Source organism: Bombus affinis, chromosome 3 (assembly GCF_024516045.1).
Source record: "Bombus affinis isolate iyBomAffi1 chromosome 3, iyBomAffi1.2, whole genome shotgun sequence".
Lineage (NCBI taxonomy): Eukaryota > Metazoa > Arthropoda > Insecta > Hymenoptera > Apidae > Bombus > Bombus affinis.
Genome location: NC_066346.1, coordinates 10,093,708 through 10,113,075, shown reverse-complemented (window position 1 = coordinate 10,113,075; position 19,368 = coordinate 10,093,708). Strand labels below are relative to the sequence as shown.

General features: G+C 36.0%; 1 protein-coding gene and 1 long non-coding RNA gene across 7 annotated transcripts in view; one reads left to right on the top strand and one right to left on the bottom strand.

Moving 5' to 3' along the window:
• The window catches only part of LOC126914318 (uncharacterized), a 44,830-nt gene that overhangs the window by 5,166 nt on the left and 20,296 nt on the right, over nt 1–19,368 (top strand). For 3 of the 5 annotated variants that reach the window (XM_050718092.1, XM_050718089.1, XM_050718091.1), the window contains exons 2-10: nt 10,430–10,612; nt 13,809–13,949; nt 15,495–15,530; nt 16,615–16,797; nt 17,132–17,275; nt 17,657–17,839; nt 17,943–18,074; nt 18,579–18,893; nt 19,014–19,196. In XM_050718092.1, the coding sequence (XP_050574049.1) occupies nt 10,430–10,612; nt 13,809–13,949; nt 15,495–15,530; nt 16,615–16,797; nt 17,132–17,275; nt 17,657–17,839; nt 17,943–18,074; nt 18,579–18,893; nt 19,014–19,196 (1,500 nt within the window). The remainder of the gene's footprint in view (nt 1–10,429; nt 10,613–13,808; nt 13,950–15,494; nt 15,531–16,614; nt 16,798–17,131; nt 17,276–17,656; nt 17,840–17,942; nt 18,075–18,578; nt 18,894–19,013; nt 19,197–19,368) is intronic. The other 2 variants (XM_050718093.1, XM_050718090.1) reach the window with 1 other exon arrangement.
• LOC126914372 (uncharacterized) overlaps nt 1–19,368 on the bottom strand; it is a 35,304-nt gene that overhangs the window by 3,718 nt on the left and 12,218 nt on the right. The window lies entirely within an intron of this gene.

Genomic DNA, 19,368 nt, shown 5'->3' with positions numbered 1-19,368 from the left:
CTCCAATGCAAGAAATACGCCGGCCACTGACTCACAGTGTCGTGACGCACACAAATGTGAACGGGTAGCGATCGTGACATATCAAGATGTGTTGCCAGCCGTTCGTTTAATTCAATCGATAGAACTCGCGTACATCGTGCTCATAATTCAACGACGAGACGACGAAAATCGTCGGGTCAAGGAGCTTTTTCACGTATGTAATTGCAAAACAATTCGTTGTAACATGGAGTATGACAATTTAATTAACATTGACAGACGAGATATTTCAAGAAGATGCGTAAACGTTGAGTTTAAGTTTAGAGAATTACTCATCTCTCTGAAGAAATCGAGTAATTAGAAATGATTAATCAGTCAAATTATAAGTCAAAGCTCTCATTATAAATTCAGAACAAGTATTCTTTGCTCCATAAGCTTAATCTACCCGCTATAAACGGAACTTTGAGGAACAAATCGTAATTTCTTATAAAAAGAAAACTAAATTTTCTAAAATATTATATATTTCTTAAAAAATAAATCCAACAAATTAGTAACTAAAATGTAATTAATACACCGGTAACACGGGTTCTATGATGTGGTGTAACAGTTATACAAGATCGACGTTCTAAAGAAGCTCCCAGTTCTACGATTAATTTTAATAATTTATCTCGAATCATCTTGCTTTATTTTTTATCGCTATTTTCACATTCAAGATCGAGAAGCTCAGACGAAGAACATTAGAAGGAAAGGGACAAAGATTTAAAGGCACTGGCTGGTAAAATGGCAAAGTGGAGCATGACGAAGTGGCACATGTAAAGATAAACTGTCACCTGGTCTAACAAGGGTTAAAGCCTTTCGAAGGCACGAGGTCACTGGTTATCCTCCTCTTCGCCTCTTGACAACCTGTTCTTAGTGTATACTCGTGTGTCACGTCTCTCACGTATGTCGCGTTCTTCTCGAGACTCTCCCCTGAATCACGTTTTCATAATACCTCCTGACGTAATAGCTAACACGCTAAAAGACGAACAAAATAACCAACAGCAACGATTCACATCGAAATATCTCGGACGATTGCTATCGCTCTTTGCCAACAGCGAATGATCATACGAAATCGGATAAAACAGCAGTTTTTAATTGTAGAACTGCGATAAAGTATACAACTTAACGGATAGAATTTATCAACTCTTTTGCTAGGAAAGATATGTACAAAGTGTCCCATGCAATTAGGACAAGCTATATCTGTAAAATATTCGAAATGACAGAAAATTTTGATAAGTGAAAAAGCATTTCATTTTGAAGAATATCATAACAATTTTATTAACCCCTTTGCTTTATCAAATTTCACCAAATCGCAACTATGAGAAACGTAGCAAGACGTACCCCAGCCAGAAAGCAAATTCCACCAATTAAGTAGAAAAAGAAGCACAATCGAAAGAATCCAAGCCTAAACCCGATTATTTCTTTTCCATCTGAAAAACGGGGCTTCTTTGGCTTTTTCCTCGAGATCTTCGACGTCGTTTCCGTGACGTAACGGAGTTACTCTGAAAATACACCGGCGCGAAGTCGAGGAGGAACGTTTCGTTGCGGTTCATCCTCGCCTCTGTTAGCCTCCTGTAAAAATAGTCTCTCGAACATCGCAAAATCTCTCCCGCACTCTCCCTCTTCTTTTTTCTTTCTTTTTTCTTTATTTTTCTCGTGACGTGGACGCGTAATTATTTATTCGGTGAACTTTTATAGAAAACTCCATTGGCCGGGGTTCTGGTCGATCGGTAGGGAAGGAAGAACGACACCTCTCCCGAAGCTTACCGTAGCAAGGCCGGCGCTCCGGTAGCCGCCACTTTTAGCACACGTTCGAGTTATTTTAGCGCTTGCCGCCAAGCCTATCACTATCGTCTCGGCTGAAAACATACCGTCCTCGACCACCCTACAACCGAGATCGTCCTCGAGTTAACAGTGTTGAGATCGTGCAACTGGAACCACCTCCAGGTAGATGAAAATCTTAATTGGTTCGAGGGATAACATGGTTAGGATGGGGGATAAAGAGCGAGACTTTTTTAACAGAGTCGCCGTGAAGACCCGGACGACGAGCTCGAGATGCGGGCCTATTTCCAGCCGCCGTGTTCTCGCGGCTTCCTTGCCACGTGCACGCCGCTTTTTCTTCTGGTTATTTCATTAAGTTTGACAAGATAAAGGAGATAGGGAGAGCGAGAGATCGTATTTGGAGATTTTTCGATAGAAAACTGAATTTTCGAATTTTGTTTCTGTTTTTCGAGTTTTGCTTCGACAGAGTTGATTTGGGTTACAGGTTCACTGTGCATTTTTATACATTTGTAGGAGATTGAAATGTTGCGATGATGCAAAAATATGTAAAAATACACAAAATATCTCAAGTATTGTAGAATGCTCATTGTTGCATATAACAGGTAAAACGAATCGCTGATTAGAATTTACTTCTCTAAAATAGAAGCACGTAAAAATATCGATTCGCATAAACATTCACAGTGTAATTATAGTTGTCTATTTATAGTTGTTTTTTGCACAGTCTATTAAGTCGGTATTCTATTCGTTGCTCGTGTCAAACATAATTACGTTTCATAAAATCATAAGGTTTACGTGCCACTCTTGCATACTAAACTTTCTTTCTACTTAGTTGCAAAACGATACTTCTGATTTATTCTTGTGCAAGGTATCATTATTTTCTATCCTTTCTGTGCAGATTTCATCCAGATCTTGTATATTACGTTTACTTTTTGGTGTTTAATGTAGTAGAATTGTTTAGATTCTTTGGTAGAGGTTGTTACGAGTTCTTTGATGAAGTACTCTATAATCGAGTGATGTTAACAAATAAGCGTCATATAATCTAATAAAAATAATCTAATAAAGAAGTTATTTCGCGTAAGATGAAAATATTCTATTAAAAATACGCGATTTTTACCAATGGATGTATCTAATAAGCGAAAAGGGTTTCGAAGCGAGTAGAAACGATTATGAAAGATCAAACGCGTACCAGAAGACAAGGGCACTGGAAGAGATATTTCCAGCCGCACTGGCTCGTTTTGAACTTCCTGAAAGACGAGCTCTTTCCGCCCCATCAATTAAGGAGAAGATTCCTTGTCCAGTCATGTCAATCGTTCCTGTCGCGTCATTAACATGGAACAATTACCCTTTGATCCTCCTCTGAAACCCTTCGACAAGGTACCATTCTATAAATAAATGTTACAACCACGTAAATGGTGATTTATGTGCAAATGGTATGAAATCTCGCAATTCATCGATGATTTAGTAGGAATCCATCGAATGAAGAAGGAAAGGTCGGACTAGAAACAGGTAACATTGGCTTAGAAACACTGTTCGCTGAAGAATATGGCTTTGCTATAGCTTTCGTTCCACTAATAAACTGTTCTGTTTTCTCAGCCGCGTGCAACCGATTCGACTGTCGTCTCGAATTTCACTCTCATTAACCTCGAAATTGCACGAGGAATCTGAAAATTTTCGTTCCGTAGTAACATTCTGTTAGTTTAATGGATTTACGATTAAGAGAAACGTGAGAATTGTATCTCCGCGCGATTTACGGCCGCTGAGGCTAGGTCATCGTTTTCAAGGCCGAATATCGCGCAAAGATCGCTAGAAAGGAACGTGGAGCATCTTTCGAAGATTCGACTAGGATCTAAAATTGTTTCACATGACGGTGCTTCGATGATTTTCCTCTTCCGCGTCATTTGGCAGCGCGAGACAGTTGAAGTAATATTTTCACCTGTACAACTATCCTCTCTTTCATGAAAATAGGAAATAAAGTGGCAGGAATTTACTAGAATATTGTATTCAAGGAACATATTTATTCAAGATGTAGATATTATCGTCTAACATTTTTTTAATCCCGCGGTGGACGAAGAGAGAAGTAACCGGAAAATTGATCCTCTCGCGAAAGAGAAGAAAACAAAAATGTGTAAGTTAGTTAAAAATTCCGACACTTTTTATTTGGAGAAGCGATACAAAATATCATTGTGTAGCATTTTTATAATTCTTTGGTGAAAAAGAAATACAATAGCTGGCCTAATTGACAAATAATCTAAGCAATCTAGCTAAACGTCTAAAGTTGGAAAAGTGACAGATCTAAAGGTAAAAAATCAATCACCACCCAAAGGAAAGGACATTTAATCGACATACGTATAGATAAGATAGCCCATTGCTTGTTACCCCTAAGAAATAAATAAAACAGCAGGGAAGGGAATTATAAGTTAGATTTTGATCATCTGAAGATATCGAATAGTTGGCCACCTGTTCTGCCGGTTAATTTAATTATCGGGCTGCCAGGAAAAAGTGAGAATGAGAAAATTGCTAATTCAATGATAAGCACCGCTGATCCTTTGCCAACTATTCGCGTTGCTTGGATATATATATATATATATACGTGCGATACTATAGGTTGTTTATTCAGGAGTATAGATAGTCGGTGGTGTGTTTGCTTGAGCATGTCGTCGCTACTTTAATCATAGACTTACCGCACAGTTACGTTTTCCCTGTAATAGCTTTATAGCCTACTCTTGAAGAACGACCGCGCTCTCCTCCGCGTTGTTGCCTTGAAACCTCATTTAAAAATAATTCCACTCAATCATTTTGTCCAAAACTATTCCTCTCGAATCATCGTCCCGATCTGTGAGAGGTTCGGCATGGTAAAAGTAGAATTAGAAAAGATGTACACCATAATCGAATATCTTAAAGGATACTTAAAAGGATGGGAAAATGAAAAGAAATGTGTAATTTAAATGATTCTTAAATTAAAGGAAGGGTAGAAAGGAAAACGTAACCTGGATACTTCAAGACACGCTTGGAGACTTCGAAATGAAAAGGAAGAGAAAATATTTCGCTATATAGGAGAACTATGAAATTTATGGTCTTGATGAAAATGTTGCTTTGTAGCAGGTAATTCCATGTTTATCCGACTCATTTATGATTCTCCGAGATTATTTAATGTCTAGTACAAATCGGTAATAAAACGATCGCAGACATGCAAAAGATTCATTCGAAACCACATGCTATGAAGGAAAACAGACAGAAATTGATAAAAAAACAGAAATGTGCCAAACTTGACTATAAAATATGGCGCGATAGCCGTAAAAAGAATTGTTGGGTAACATTGTTCCTTTGCGCTGGTCAGAGACTATATTGCTTGTACAGGTCACTGCACCTGGTTATTATAGAACTTGACCACGAAATTTTCCATTGATTCATACTCCAGATTTTTACAATCTTTTTTTAATTGCAGTTCCACTAAAATCAAACAGCAATTAAAAAATCCAGAAAGATATTAAGAGCACACATTCATTTATAGAATTTAGTTTTTAAATACTAGTTACAAATAAATTTCTGTTTTCTTTCTTCTTCTTATATATATACATGCATTAAAGCCCTGATTTCGTAAAATTTCACAAAGAAAGTAAAAATGGTAGTTAGAGTTTTTTAAAACCCTCGTCTTATTCTACTTCAGAGTTTACAAAAAGGTCTGTTTCTATATAAATCAAAGTCCCTTAATTTAATAATAAAATTTTTTAGCGCACTTATGCTTCTTCGCTCTTTTACTTGTTCACTAAGTAAAATAAATAAAATATCAACTATAGAGGCATTTAGCCTAACTCTTTCAAAATATTCACAACTCGACCTTGCTCCAATTCAAATACAAATAAGACAGCTCCCCAATTAGAATCTCAATCCATTCTCGATTTTATCTCAGCGAGAAAAAAAAATTAAACGAATAATTTCACACGTGTGTACCACGGTATCAAAGGAAAATAATCGCGGCACGTGCTGGAAGAGCCCCAATGGTGGATACTCGTCCGACGATCGTGCATGGGTTTAACTGTTCTGTGGCGCAAACTCGAAGCACCCACGCAATGTCCCAAATCGTTGGTTCATCAAAAGCTCACCAATACCAACACAATCGCGACCCACGCGTCTACGCGAGACAAGAAATACGGCCGATTGAGTAACTATCTTTAGAAGCGGACTGGGACCCTGAAGATATGCTTCGAATGCTTCTTCCGGTATAAATAAAACCATCGACTGCACGCTTCTTTCCCCTTTGCTCGACTAAGATCATTATCGAAAGGATCTTTAAATTTTCTATGTACGTTTCTCCCTATCAATTGTTCCCTTTACTATTTTTACGTATTTCTTCTCTTAAAAAATGGTTATGTATGTAATTTATAATTTTATACAATAAAATATCATATAGGTACTTCCAATTCATTTCTACATTAGATTGAAAATTATTTAATTCTTCTGTAAATCACGTTACTCGCTTTTGAAAATTTCCCAAAGGCCTTTAGTTATTTATGATCTCTTAAATTTCAATATTCTGTAATTTTCGAGTTATCAGACTTCTATAATTTCATCTTCTATTATTTTCCAAAGTTTCATTTTTCTCCACTTTGAATTTTCTATTTATTTCTTACCCATTTTTTTTTAATTTTAATTCGTTTAACGTCCTACGACTTTTCATCAATTTGGAATTTTCTGTTATTTTCAAGCTTGCAATTCGCACCATCTCGTCATTTTTAACGATCCATCTAACATGTTAATCCTTAACTTTTCCCACCATCTACCACGAAACTAAAAGGATCACCATCGCGGTTCATGAAGTATCTACTAAACTCCAGAAATAAAAGCCATGAAAACCTGCTTCAAAACAGTACAAAACACATGTTAACTTAAAATTAACCTAATCTCCAGTTTAAAGTCTCTCTCTTCCGCAACGAGGCACTCGTACGAATCGCAGCGGTTGTCCATCGTAATCAATCTCGCCTAATCGTTGAAAACAACACATCTGGCCGAAGCACGTCGATCTACATACAGTTGCTCGCTAAAAAGTTCAAACACCCGTAGAAATCTTTTATAAATATACATGTTATAAATTTTATACAAAACATTGCGGAATCCTAATAACATTATGATAAAGTCCGATTATCACGATTATAGCGACAAAGGTTGAAACAAATGTAAAGACGTACATAAAGGCTACGAGATATTTAGTACAAATATAATCACAGAGTAGTACATATATATCACAGAGATCAGAAAAGTAATTTAAACAGTCAATTATTCATTGTACTGGTAAGCCACAATATTTAGCGAGCCACTCAAACTGTATATTAATTTTTTATTAAATATATGTCGTCAATAAATATCTTGTAGCTTCTATATACATCCTCAGACTGATTTCAAATGTTTTCAATATTATCATGACGATCGTATTTCATTACTGGACAGAGAGATATTTATGCAAAATCATATTTTTATGAATATATTTTTAAAAATTGAGCCTAAGCAGAGAATCATTTTACTCACTAAAAATTACAACCAGTACTATACTTTCGATGTTTCACATATTGTTTTATATTCTGTGCATTCTTGCACCATCAGATTTTTCATAAATGTATAAAAATCGATAGCCTATTCGTTACAGTGCAATGAAATTTCAAATTAGTTTATATATACAACACATATGATATATATAATTTTTCTATAACAAGTGTCCACGTACTTTCGTACTCGATTAAAGCTACATATCTGTACCCTAAAAATACTTGTACATATCAGCATTACAACACTTGATCTTTATTCGAATGGAAATTTCTCCGATATAATCGCGTCTGGTCCACGTGCCACGTTCTTCGACGTTTCAAGGTGGCGAAATCGCGGAGACACTTAAGAGAGCGCGCGCGTGCGATTCTTCGCACGCAAGAAAAGATAACCCCTGCTACAACGAGAAACAGAGACGACTAGATCGAACGGCGGCCAGTGCCTAGTTTACGAGCCACTAAAAATACAAGAACGAGCGGCCTCGCCGTCCATCGCGACGTTTTACTTTACATTTCGTCTGTGGACGTCTTTTCGCGAGCACTTCTCGCCTTGGGGTGTAAATGGGAAGAAAATTGATGGGTGAAACATGAGAAGGAAATCTGAAGTAAAAAACAGGATAAGTGTCGTATAGGGCCGACAGAAGTATAGTAGAAAATTCAAAGTCAGAAAATGGCAAGGAATTAATGGAAAATTGGGGCGAACAGAAATTGCATTCGCGGGAATAATAAAAACTTACATTATAGAAATCTGATAATTTAGAATTTCGAGAAACCACGGAAGATTGGAAGTTGAAGAATTACGAGAATTAGAATTGGGAAGACAATAGACAACTGAGAATTAATCAGAAAACTTCCAAAAGTGCTGAATAATGCGATAAAAAAGAGATTAGATAATATTTAGTATATGGAATTTTATACGAGTGTTGTTGTAGAAAATCTAGGAGCGTGCCCAATTACAAAATCTTTACGATTACGTCTTTCCAATTACAGCACATAATTGCGTTCAATAAATAATTGAAATAATTGAATATTAATCTATGATTGTTTCTCTTTGTCGTAGAAGAAATTAGATAGAGGAAAATGTGCTAGAATTTCCAGGGCGATAGTACCGATGATTCATGATGAGCGAACCGCGATCATCGATACGGTGAGCGTGAAATCGAATTCTAGCATATCGCTTATTTTTCGTTCTCAATTCGACGATTCGTTTAGGAGTAGAACGAGTGGGTAGACACGATAGGAAATAAAAATAGAATTGTTTTGTGTCGCTCTATTTATATTTGTTTGCAAGTCTCTGCTTCACCGGGAAAATCAGTTCGAGATAGCTTTCGTATTCGACGAATCTGAGAGGATTATCGTAACTCTGCATTATAATTCAAACAAACGATTTATCCAAAGGCAAAGCTTAATTCACTATAACCATTATTGACCTCTTCTTTCGTATTCACGATTATTTAATTAATTCGGAAATCAAATAAGAGTTTAATACGACGGATTAATCTTTAAAAGTTTCAGATTGCATGTAAAAGTTCTAAGCAATTCAATTTATTTCTATTCAACATTTATTTCAACAAATTTAATACGCTGACTAACCAGCAAGAAATTCTCTAATGTAACCATCGTCGTAACTATTACCGCACAATTTCTCCCAACTTTCCACCAATGCAGAGACGAAGCGAGTGGAATAGGTCCAATTTAATTGGCACATGTACTTCAACGTCTCGGCTGCTCTTTCTTTCTCGCTCTCTCTCTCTCTCTCTCTCTCTCTCTCTCTCTGTCTTTATTTCTCGCTCAGACTGCATTCTGCCAGGCTTGTACGCGGAGGTGTCTGCAACCAGCCTTTAAATCTGCTCATCTTAACGACATGGATCTAACGTCCCAACGAAAAGGAAACGTAAAAGGACAAAAGTAAATGAAACAAACAAAAATAAATAGAAGCAGACAAACGAGGGTGAATCGACCGAGAAAGACAAAGGTAACTTTGTTTCTGCCGTTGCTTTAGATAAGCCCTGCTAGCCACCGCAAAAATAGAATCGAACACGAGAACACAGTAGCGTATTCAAGCCGCGTGAGAAGAAGCAGCCAGAGCAAAGAAAGAGAAAGAGTGAAGAAGAGAGTCGAATCCACCTCTCACAGTCTTTGTAGCTCTATTCTGAGGACGTGGTCGCCAAAAATGGCGACGTCCACCTGTTCGTTCGCTTCCTTCTTTCACATTTCTCGTGATCCTTTTTGTTTGGACGAGTTTAAATCTAGATCTTGATCTCCTTAAGCGTCAAGATCGGTGAGAATGGATGGAGAAACCATGCGATGGGATACCTTGGTGTCCATATCCAATGATTGTAACCCAACACTCGCGTAAGTTGGTCGCTGCGACGACGAACAGAACGAATCAGAGCCGGCCAAGAACGCTTGGAACTGGCGAGCCAACGCACGGCGATAAGCATAAAACTCGCGCGCGAAGGATTAATTTTCCTTCTTCTGTAACACAAGGCCACTACCCAAGGATTTGTACTGTCCGCAGGGAAATGATCGTTAGCCTCCCGAACACCTGCCTCCTACCAACTCACTTCTGACGCCATTCGAACATTGTCGAGACGATTTTTTGGTGATATTATTTCGAGGAGAATAAAATGACACACGTTTTACCAGGCCAATTTCTTTGCAGGTGGTGAATCGGACGACTTCAATGCTATTTGAAATGTTTAAATGTATCTTACTATGAAAGAAGTTCATAAATATTCAATCTTTGCAAATTGGAAATCTAACCATTCTAGTGACCTCTGAACTTTCTAATAAAGGTTTCGATAACCCTTCATTTATAGGAAGATACGATACAGGTGTTTTTAAATAAATATATGTATATGATAAGAAGTATATTGTTCAAGTTAAATATTAAACCTTCGGGCGATCTTCTCAACTTAGAGCGGGCGTCTCAGCTTCCCATTTAACGACCCATATCTTAATTGTTTATCTCTCGGAAAAAAGATTCTTCGTGTAAAAATAAATATTAAGTTTCACGATAAACGAAGGATCTTCGAGTGAAGCCTTCAAAATACCAATCGAATTAAGAATAAGTAGATACAATTGTCTTTCAGATGCGAGAAGTTGCTTAACATGCGACAAGGTGCTGGCCGAGCTGGAGAAGATTGACGACGACACCGACCACTTCGGAGTAGACTTCGTCAAGATCAACGATAAACGATTGGCCAAGCAATATGGCATCAAAAACTTCCCAGCCCTCACATATTTCCGCGAGAGAGAACCGATCATCTATGAAGGTTAGATCTTTAATCAACAATTTATACGTTTTCCACATAAAATATTAAATTATTTAAGAAAAACTAAAAGAAAATAAAAAACGGAAGCTCCTTTTACAAAATGTTCACGCGTACGACGAACAAAAGCGGATAGTAATGATTCCTAATGGCTGAAAGTTCGCCAAACTTTTATTGGAATCCGGCCGCGATCTCAGTAACCTTGCCAGGTATGAGAAACAAGGTTCGAGACTCGCCGCAGTATAGTACTTGACCCAGAATTCGCAGAACAATCGTCGGGGTTCTCGAATTTTCGCGATTTAAACATTCTGTCTGGTTCCAGTAGAACAAACCCGCTATAGTCAGCCGTTAACGTCCTATTTTACCGCCTACTCTTTCTTCGCTTTAAATTTAGATTTCTACTAATTCTAACCCATAATTCTTTATTGTTATTATAATAATATTCCAATAAGTACAAAAAATTACTAATATAATGCTACTTCCAAAAGAATTCATATGAAAAGTATTACAAAAATATAAAGAAAAGCAGAAAGAGTTCATTCTACTATTTTTATCCTCTTGCTGTTTTAATCTAAATTTCTACCAGTTCTAAACAACAATTCCTCATGCTACAATATTAAAATATACTAAATACTATAGTAACCTCTTAAGTGTAACATTTATACCATATATAATGCTATATATATATACAATTCTATGCGATCTATATTTCCACATTTTCACAATCACACCTCTGCAATAATATCAAAATTCTGTAACAATAAACTAGAAATAGGAACCAAGAAATAACGATCGCAGTTGCATTAAGTTCGCAATGAATCAGATTTTCGCGAAGTCGAGTAGTGAAACGTTGCACTGGTCAGACCACCTTCGTGATCTGGCACTAATCCCACGCGTTGGTATTTGGTGAGGTTAGTCTTTGTAGAACGGCGATGGCCGTATGCTCGACTTTTGTTCGACATAACCACCCCCTACACAATGCGAAAACCGCTAATGTCGATTCGCGGAGATCGCCGGCTGGGAACGCGATTCCGGTTGGCCGGTGACGCGAGAACAGCCAGCTAAGAGAAATTAATAGGATACAACAAGGAATGTGCGTGTTACGTAACCAACCCGATTACAACATCGGCGCGTACTGTGACTCGCAGTTTCATTGAGCCGCTTGCTATCTCGAAATCGGTTCGAACGTCATTAAAAATTGGTCAATTGTGTCGAAATTTGTCGCAGGATATGATTCTCTTCTGGAGACATTGCTAAGGATTCGGATCGAATAGAAGCGAGAAATCGGTTCCAACAACACGACCATAATTGTATCAGGAAATTTTGTCGCACAGGATGATTCTGAAAATATTATTAGGGGATGATACAAACGTTATATCTTTGATGTAAAATTGATTTTTCAAGGAGACGCGGCTTGTAGGGTCTTATGTTAATTTTTCTGGTAATTAAGAAATTTATTTACCAGGGATGATGTTGGTGATTTTTATTAGAGACTTTCAACGAAATTTTCTAACACTTTTGTATATTTCTTGTAATGTCGTGCGTTATAAGTTACACATTGTGTAATGCATGTATTATACATTCAGTGAGTTGTTATTATAATTGCATATGTACGCTGTAATCTATAAGTCTTCAAGCACTCGGTACATTTAGGATGGAAATAACTAGCTGTTGTTCTACTATATTAGCCGTAAATAAGCCGAACTGTAACTTTCTATAATTACTTGCATCGAGTTTATTACGAAAATGACGCGTTCAAGTTTAAAACATTTTATTTTGTGCAGCATAATATACTTTATTTTATGTAATTTTTTCTTCTATAGAATAATATTATGTTCTTCACTGGGCGATATTCTTTGTTCTATAACAACGTCGATACTCGTTGATATATTTGTATAATACGTTTGATTAGCCAACACATTTTTCACACGCATCATCATACATTCTTACGAATCACTATGAACACAAATGTAAAAAAGTAACAAAATTTCCATCGACTAGAAGTAATACGAATAAGTCTAGAAAAGACGATATTCATTCGAGGTCAGGAGGGAACTTAAAAATCGAACAACTATCTGCTTGAAACTCAATATTCTGCGACTACACGAGACATCCGATCGATGAAAAAGACCCAAACTAAATTATTTGACGAAGAACGATATTCGTCAGAAGTGAGAATGAAGCGGGTCACATTAATAAAATCGGAGGAAGAAGCTCGGAAATTGAACGCGGTTGGACAAGAAACGCGAAAGCGGACCAAAGGACAGGTGTGATCATCAATCGTGCTACATTGTGATCAACAAAACCCGCATTTGGCAACGCAACCTTGCAGATTTATTAAGTAGATGCGCGAGATATAACTCGGCCGTCCTCTTCGAAATAAAACAAGATTGGGGAAAAAAGAGAACCTCGATAGAATTAGCTTTCACCCGGAACCGTTTCGGCTTGATTTTACCTTCGATGATGTAACGACAAGTTGCATCTATTTCCATTGTGGCTAATGCAACAGATACTATTTTCGACGTTACCAGATGGTAAATAAAAGCGACAGGAAGTCACGATCGAAGATACATGTTATGAACCGATTTATTCTACGCGTAGAAGCCGCGTAGAATTGGTACAGTGTCAATTGATTTGTGCAACGGACGTCTTAAGTAACTCTTTTGTTTTGCGAATGAAATGTATAGCTGTGGAACTGATTTTGCAATAAATCAATCACGTTATTTAAACCTGCCCTTTTGAAATTATCGCGTAGAATTCTATTTACGATTCGAAACTATTCGAGATGGAAAAGTAATTTTCTAAATCTAATTGTAAGAGCTTTTTATTTAGAGTCTCTAAAGATGCGGAACTTCTACAGAGTTGAACTTTTTACACCAGAGACTCCTCCATTTAGAATTTTAATAATTGAAAGTGATAAAAGAGAATTTTTCTGTATTAGAGATTTCATTCTGCTATTTAAATCTTTGGCAAAGAAAGTAATTTGGAAACGACAAAAGAAATAATTCTTCTATGTTAGAAATCTTAGTAAGTGAGGAGTACTAACAACTAAAAATGAATGGAATCAAAAATAAATTTTCTCTCTTAAAAGAAGGTATACATTCTACGTAGATCATTGACGATTGCAGAGAATACAAAATAAATTTTCTACATTATAAGTTTACACAAATTTCCTTCGTCATTCGTTTCACTTTTTCAGGTGACTTGATGGACGAAGAAAATGTGTTAGATTTCTTAACGAGCCTAGAAGCGATGGATCTACCCGATCGTATCGAGGAAGTGAACGCAATGATCTTAGAGAAGATCGTCGAGGAAACAGACTTCGTGGCAGTCCTGTTCTGTGAGTTCTCTTTCCCTCGTAACTCCAACATGATCTTCTGTCAAAAAAATCATCTCTCTCTCTCTCTCTTTCTGTCTCCCTTGAAAGCAAATTTACATATATTTCCCTTTCATCAGGAAGAATGTAGAAGAATCATAAAATCATCTCGAAGGTAAAACGAATGAAATATATTTTTTCAGTCTGCATCAATACACTCTTCTGTACAAAAATAATAAAAATACCACCGGAAATATTTTGATTTCAGCCATGTAAATAATTCATTATCGAATTACGTGCTCAAATATATATGTAAATATGTGTATATCGATATAAACAACTCGTGTACATAATATGCAATATTTTTTCTTATTATTATTTTATTGTCTGACTAATACGTCTGCGCAGACGCTCTGTCAGTGTATGATTACGATTAACAGAGCTTTCATCAGTGTCCAAGCAGCTGAAAAGCTCGGTCGCATTAACATGTCACATCTCAAGCCAATTTCTTTGGTTTTATTTTCACTGATATTAACGAGAAGCGAGATTTTTTTCCAATGCAATGACACCGTTTCGTGATATCGAAATATCATTACAGCGTTACTTTGTAGATACGTTTTTTACCTCATCACGATGTTACGGATCACCGTACATTTCCTTTCCCGCCTTAACGCTCTCTTTAGCTTTTAATACGAAGAAGAATTTTTTACACATCGTATAACAAATCTTTCTTCGAAATGTTGTAAAAAGACTATACAAATTCCTCTCTATATAAATATTTTTACGTTTTCTTGGAACATTGTACAAATGCGCGATAAAAGTGTTTCTTCGCCCAAAAGAGCGCTATGAATGTCCTTCTTTTGTTTTTTCTTTTTTCTTTAACAAAGAAAAATATTTCACGTATCGCATAATCATTCCGTTCCCTCGAAACATTGTAGAAACGAGCGATCAAAATTGTTATTTGTCCAGAAGAACTTCGTAGCTGTTCTCTGTTTATTTCATTGAAAAATTTCCACGTACCGAGTAATCGGTTTGTTTTCTCAAAATTCTGCAGAACATCGCCATTAAAATTTTCCTTCAAGAGAGCATTGTGTGAACGTTCCTTTTTTATTGCATTGCGAAGAAAAATATCTTACGTGTCGAATAACAATCTCTTTTTCCCTCGAAACATCGAAAAAATGTACTATTATGATCTTTTATTCGTTCAAAGAAGCATTGTGAATACCTGTATATCGTGAACAAAATTTTTCTTCGTTGGAAAGAGCGCAGCAAAAGTTCTCCTTTTATACTACCGACTACCATCGATCCTTTGTCAGTATTCGTCTTTTTCCTATTCGTCTGTAAAACTTTGTCCGTTGTGGTATAATTAACGCATCGCAAAGATGGATGGATTAATTGAATTTCAAATGCAAGAAGCGTAGATGTGACGCAAAAGAAAACTAACTTTGTACTTTTATGCTTCGATGAGGGTTTCCGACAATTCGTTCCACTTTGCGATCCGATCACTTACAACATACTTGTAAATAATACATATATGTGAAACGTTCTTGTGTGTGTTGATATCGATAGGTCCGGATACGCAACGATGTGCTGGCGCCGGTTCTAGTAAGTACACATTTCAATGAAATCACTGCTATGAATGTCGCACAGCTTTCTTTTCGAATGCTTGTACACACACCGTGATGAATCAATTAAAACGTTTGAGAAGAAAAGAAATATCTTCTTTGATTCTTAATAATTGACGATTTAGCGTCAATTGATTTGAAATTAAGTTTCAAACATTTGTATAAATATTAATACTTTTCATCGATGGATGATGGTAGAATGATTTAATGCAATATAATGCAGAATATTGTGCTAAATTTATCTGAGATTATTCTTTTCACTGTAGGTAAGTGTGATATTCCCCACAGCGAAATTCTTTTTCCTTGGCTCTTAAGGGTCAAAATTTTTGTGTAATAAATATAATAATAAAGCGTATTCTGTATTATGAAGTAAACACTTTGTATTCTTCTTAAACGTATTGGTTCGTCACTAACGCTTGGCTATATGTTCCCATATACGTTTTTATTCCTCCAATATACATACTTAACCAACTTTCAAGTAACACCGAAGAACGACTGCATCACTTTCAGCGATTATTTGTCTATCTATTCACTTCAATAAGAAGAACTGAAAGCCTAGAGGAAAAATGGTGACAAAGAAGCACGAGTAAAGACGATAACGTGATGAATAATGTAGATATATTTCTTAAATTCGAAAAACTATACTTCCTAGATTAAAAATCAAATGAAATATATGTTCAGTTTACTAATTTGTGTACTTAAAAATGGTCACGATTTGGATGTTAGGATGTGTATCATTTTGTATCCCTCCTGCCCCCTTAGAATAGAAGGAATGCGTATGATGACTAAGAGAAATTTTGCATACTAATTGCCCCACAAAATCCTTGCGTTATGAAAAAATACATGACATAGAATAATTTTTATTCTTAAGAATTACAAAATATTCCTATAAATTATCGTTTGACTTTTTTCAAGTTTCTATCAAATTCGAAACAAGGAAATGTAAGAGGAAACCTGATTTAACCCGATTTGACCCAGAAACTACCCGACTCTATCTTCCATATTTAATAGCCGGAAGAACCACGAATCCTGAATAACATTGTCCTTTATTTCAAATGGGACAGACAAGCCTGACTGCAAAAAGTGTCTCAAGGCCCTTCAAGAGCTGGAGAATATCGACGACGAGGCCGATCAGTTGGGAATCGGTTTCGTGAAGATCGCGGACGAACAGCTCGCCGACGAGTATAATTTAGGTCCTCTTCCGGTTCTGGTCTACTACAGGCACCAGATTCCTATAATTTACGAGCGTAAGCATTGACGACTTTAAAACAAGCAAAAGTAAATTAAAAATATTTGTGAAACGTTTGAATTTCTAAACAATTGAAAAAACGTATTTTAGTAATTTTCTTACCTTGAACAACATGATACTGAAATTATTAAAATAATTTTCGTATCTGAATCTCTAGATAAAGTTAGATTCAAGTTGGAAAATTCTTTTTAATTACATTTTCTTGTATAATACAAAGAATATATTAATATAACTTTACTAATATTAGGACGATCGATGCTATTATATATGTAACTGAAAAAAATAAATCTCGATAATTTACTTGCCATGATATTAATCAAAAATTTGTACAGACGAACTTAGCAAAGAGGAAGACGTGTTGGAGTGGTTGGTGGCGAACAAAAGCACAGGAGACGAAGAGGACGTAATCGAGGATGTAACTGCGAAGACTCTGCAAACCTTGATCGGAAATATCGATAACCTAGTCGTTTTATTCTGTATGTAACTTTTTATTCGTCTTTTATACTCCATGCTATAATAATCTATAGTAATATCAATTCTAAACTACAACTACTTATGCAAATTCATATTATTGTAAACGCAACTAAAAAATTAAATTTCAGCAAAAATTTATTTCACCTATTAAATATTACAGACGCATATGTACTTTTAATTTAGATATAGATATTTTATATATCTTTACATGGTTACGCCTTTTATACATTTGTACAACCTTACACGTATGTTCATATGTTCATTCTGTGTATTATTGTACGCGTTGTATCTTTGAATTTCTCACAAATGCGTAAAGATCTGCTATCCAGTAATCATTTCTTTTTATTACACCGATACTATCTGTTATCCTGTAAATCTTTTAGACGACCACGGTGACGAAGATTCGATGCAGGTGCTGAACGAGCTGGAGAAGATCGACGACGACTGCGATAAGCACGGGATCCAGTTCGTGAAAATTGACGACGACAAGGCTGCGAAAGATTTTGGCATCGATTCTCTCCCAGCAATCGTGTATTTCGAAAAGCAAATCCCGAATCTTTACGATGGTGGGTAGGCGGGTGGAGCAATTGGGCAAACCGACGAGGACAAAAGAAAAGAGAACTGGATATATGATTAGAAATTAAATGAAATGAAATTGGATGATCGTAGGGGATGTCGAGAATGAAGATGAAATTCTTGAGTGGTTGTTGTCGCAATTGGAGAAGGACGAGATCGAGGATGTCACCGACGAAATGTTGGATCGTCTGATCAAGGATGGAAAAACCCTTGCCGTGCTGTTCTGTAAGATTTTTCATTCGCACAGAATCCATTGATTAACTCTGCTACATGTCTCAAATTAATTTTCTTGTTCAATTGTATTTTTTTGTCATTTACGTTTTCAATCAAATTTTCAACTTTTCTACAGTTTAGATGTTTTATATTACAGTGCTTCTCAAAGCATTGCAGGTCTTTCTTTTTAATTAATTATTGACGATTGCATGGACCACTATAGTAAGTTATTACAGACTCGATTGAAATCATAAGTTTCATTTGTCAAAGCAAAAGTGAAATTGAGAAAACAAAAATTCTAGGACTATAGCAGAGTTAAATTGTAAAAAATGGTTTAAATATCTAGAATAAATTTTTAATTGATTGAAAATTAATTATTTCATAACAGAACTTAATAATGCTCTTACATACCTTTTGTTTGAAGTAAAATAAGATTAACTAATTTATAAAATTAATTTTCTCTATAATAAATCGAACAATGACGTTTTACAAATTATTATTGTAAATGATCCTTAGACGACAACAACGACCGGAAATCCCAAAAGATTCTCAATGAACTGGAGAACATTGACGACGAGTGTGATCAGATTGGGGTGATCTTCGTGAAGATCGACAACCTAGAGGAAGCAAAAGAGTATGGTATCGAAAAAATTCCCAGTCTGCTGTACTTCGAAAAGGGAATACCAACGTTGTACGAAGGAAATCTAGAGGATGAAGAGAAGGTTCTAAAGTGGTTGGAGACTCAACAAAAAACCGATCAGATCGAAGACATCACAGATGAAGTGCTCGATATGATCATCGAGAAGATGCCTCACGTAGCCGTCCTCTTTTGTCAGTGATTAATTTCTTTTTTATTTGAAGATTTATTTAATTATCTCGCATTATATAAAATAGATATTTATATGAAATATCATCTTATGCATTGAATTTATTGCATTATTCCTTTAACAGATGACAAGGATCAGAAGAAGAGCCAGAAAATCCTTGGTGAATTGGAAAACATCGATGATGACTGTGATCAGCACAATATAGCGTTCGTGAAAATTTCCGATCTGGAGGAAGCTAAGGAATACGGCATCGAGTCTTTGCCTACACTGGTATTCTTTGAGAAAAGAATACCACACGTGTACGAAGGTACTTCGAAAATTTTTATACGTTTCCTAAAATTTTCCAAATTTTTTATGAGTTGAAGTAAAAGTTATCGCGTCCTTTGTAAAGATTCTCGCAGTTTTGTATAAATTTAAGTAAAAAATTCCTTATCATCTTTGAAAGATTCAAAAAAGCAAATAAGAAGAGAGATAGAAGT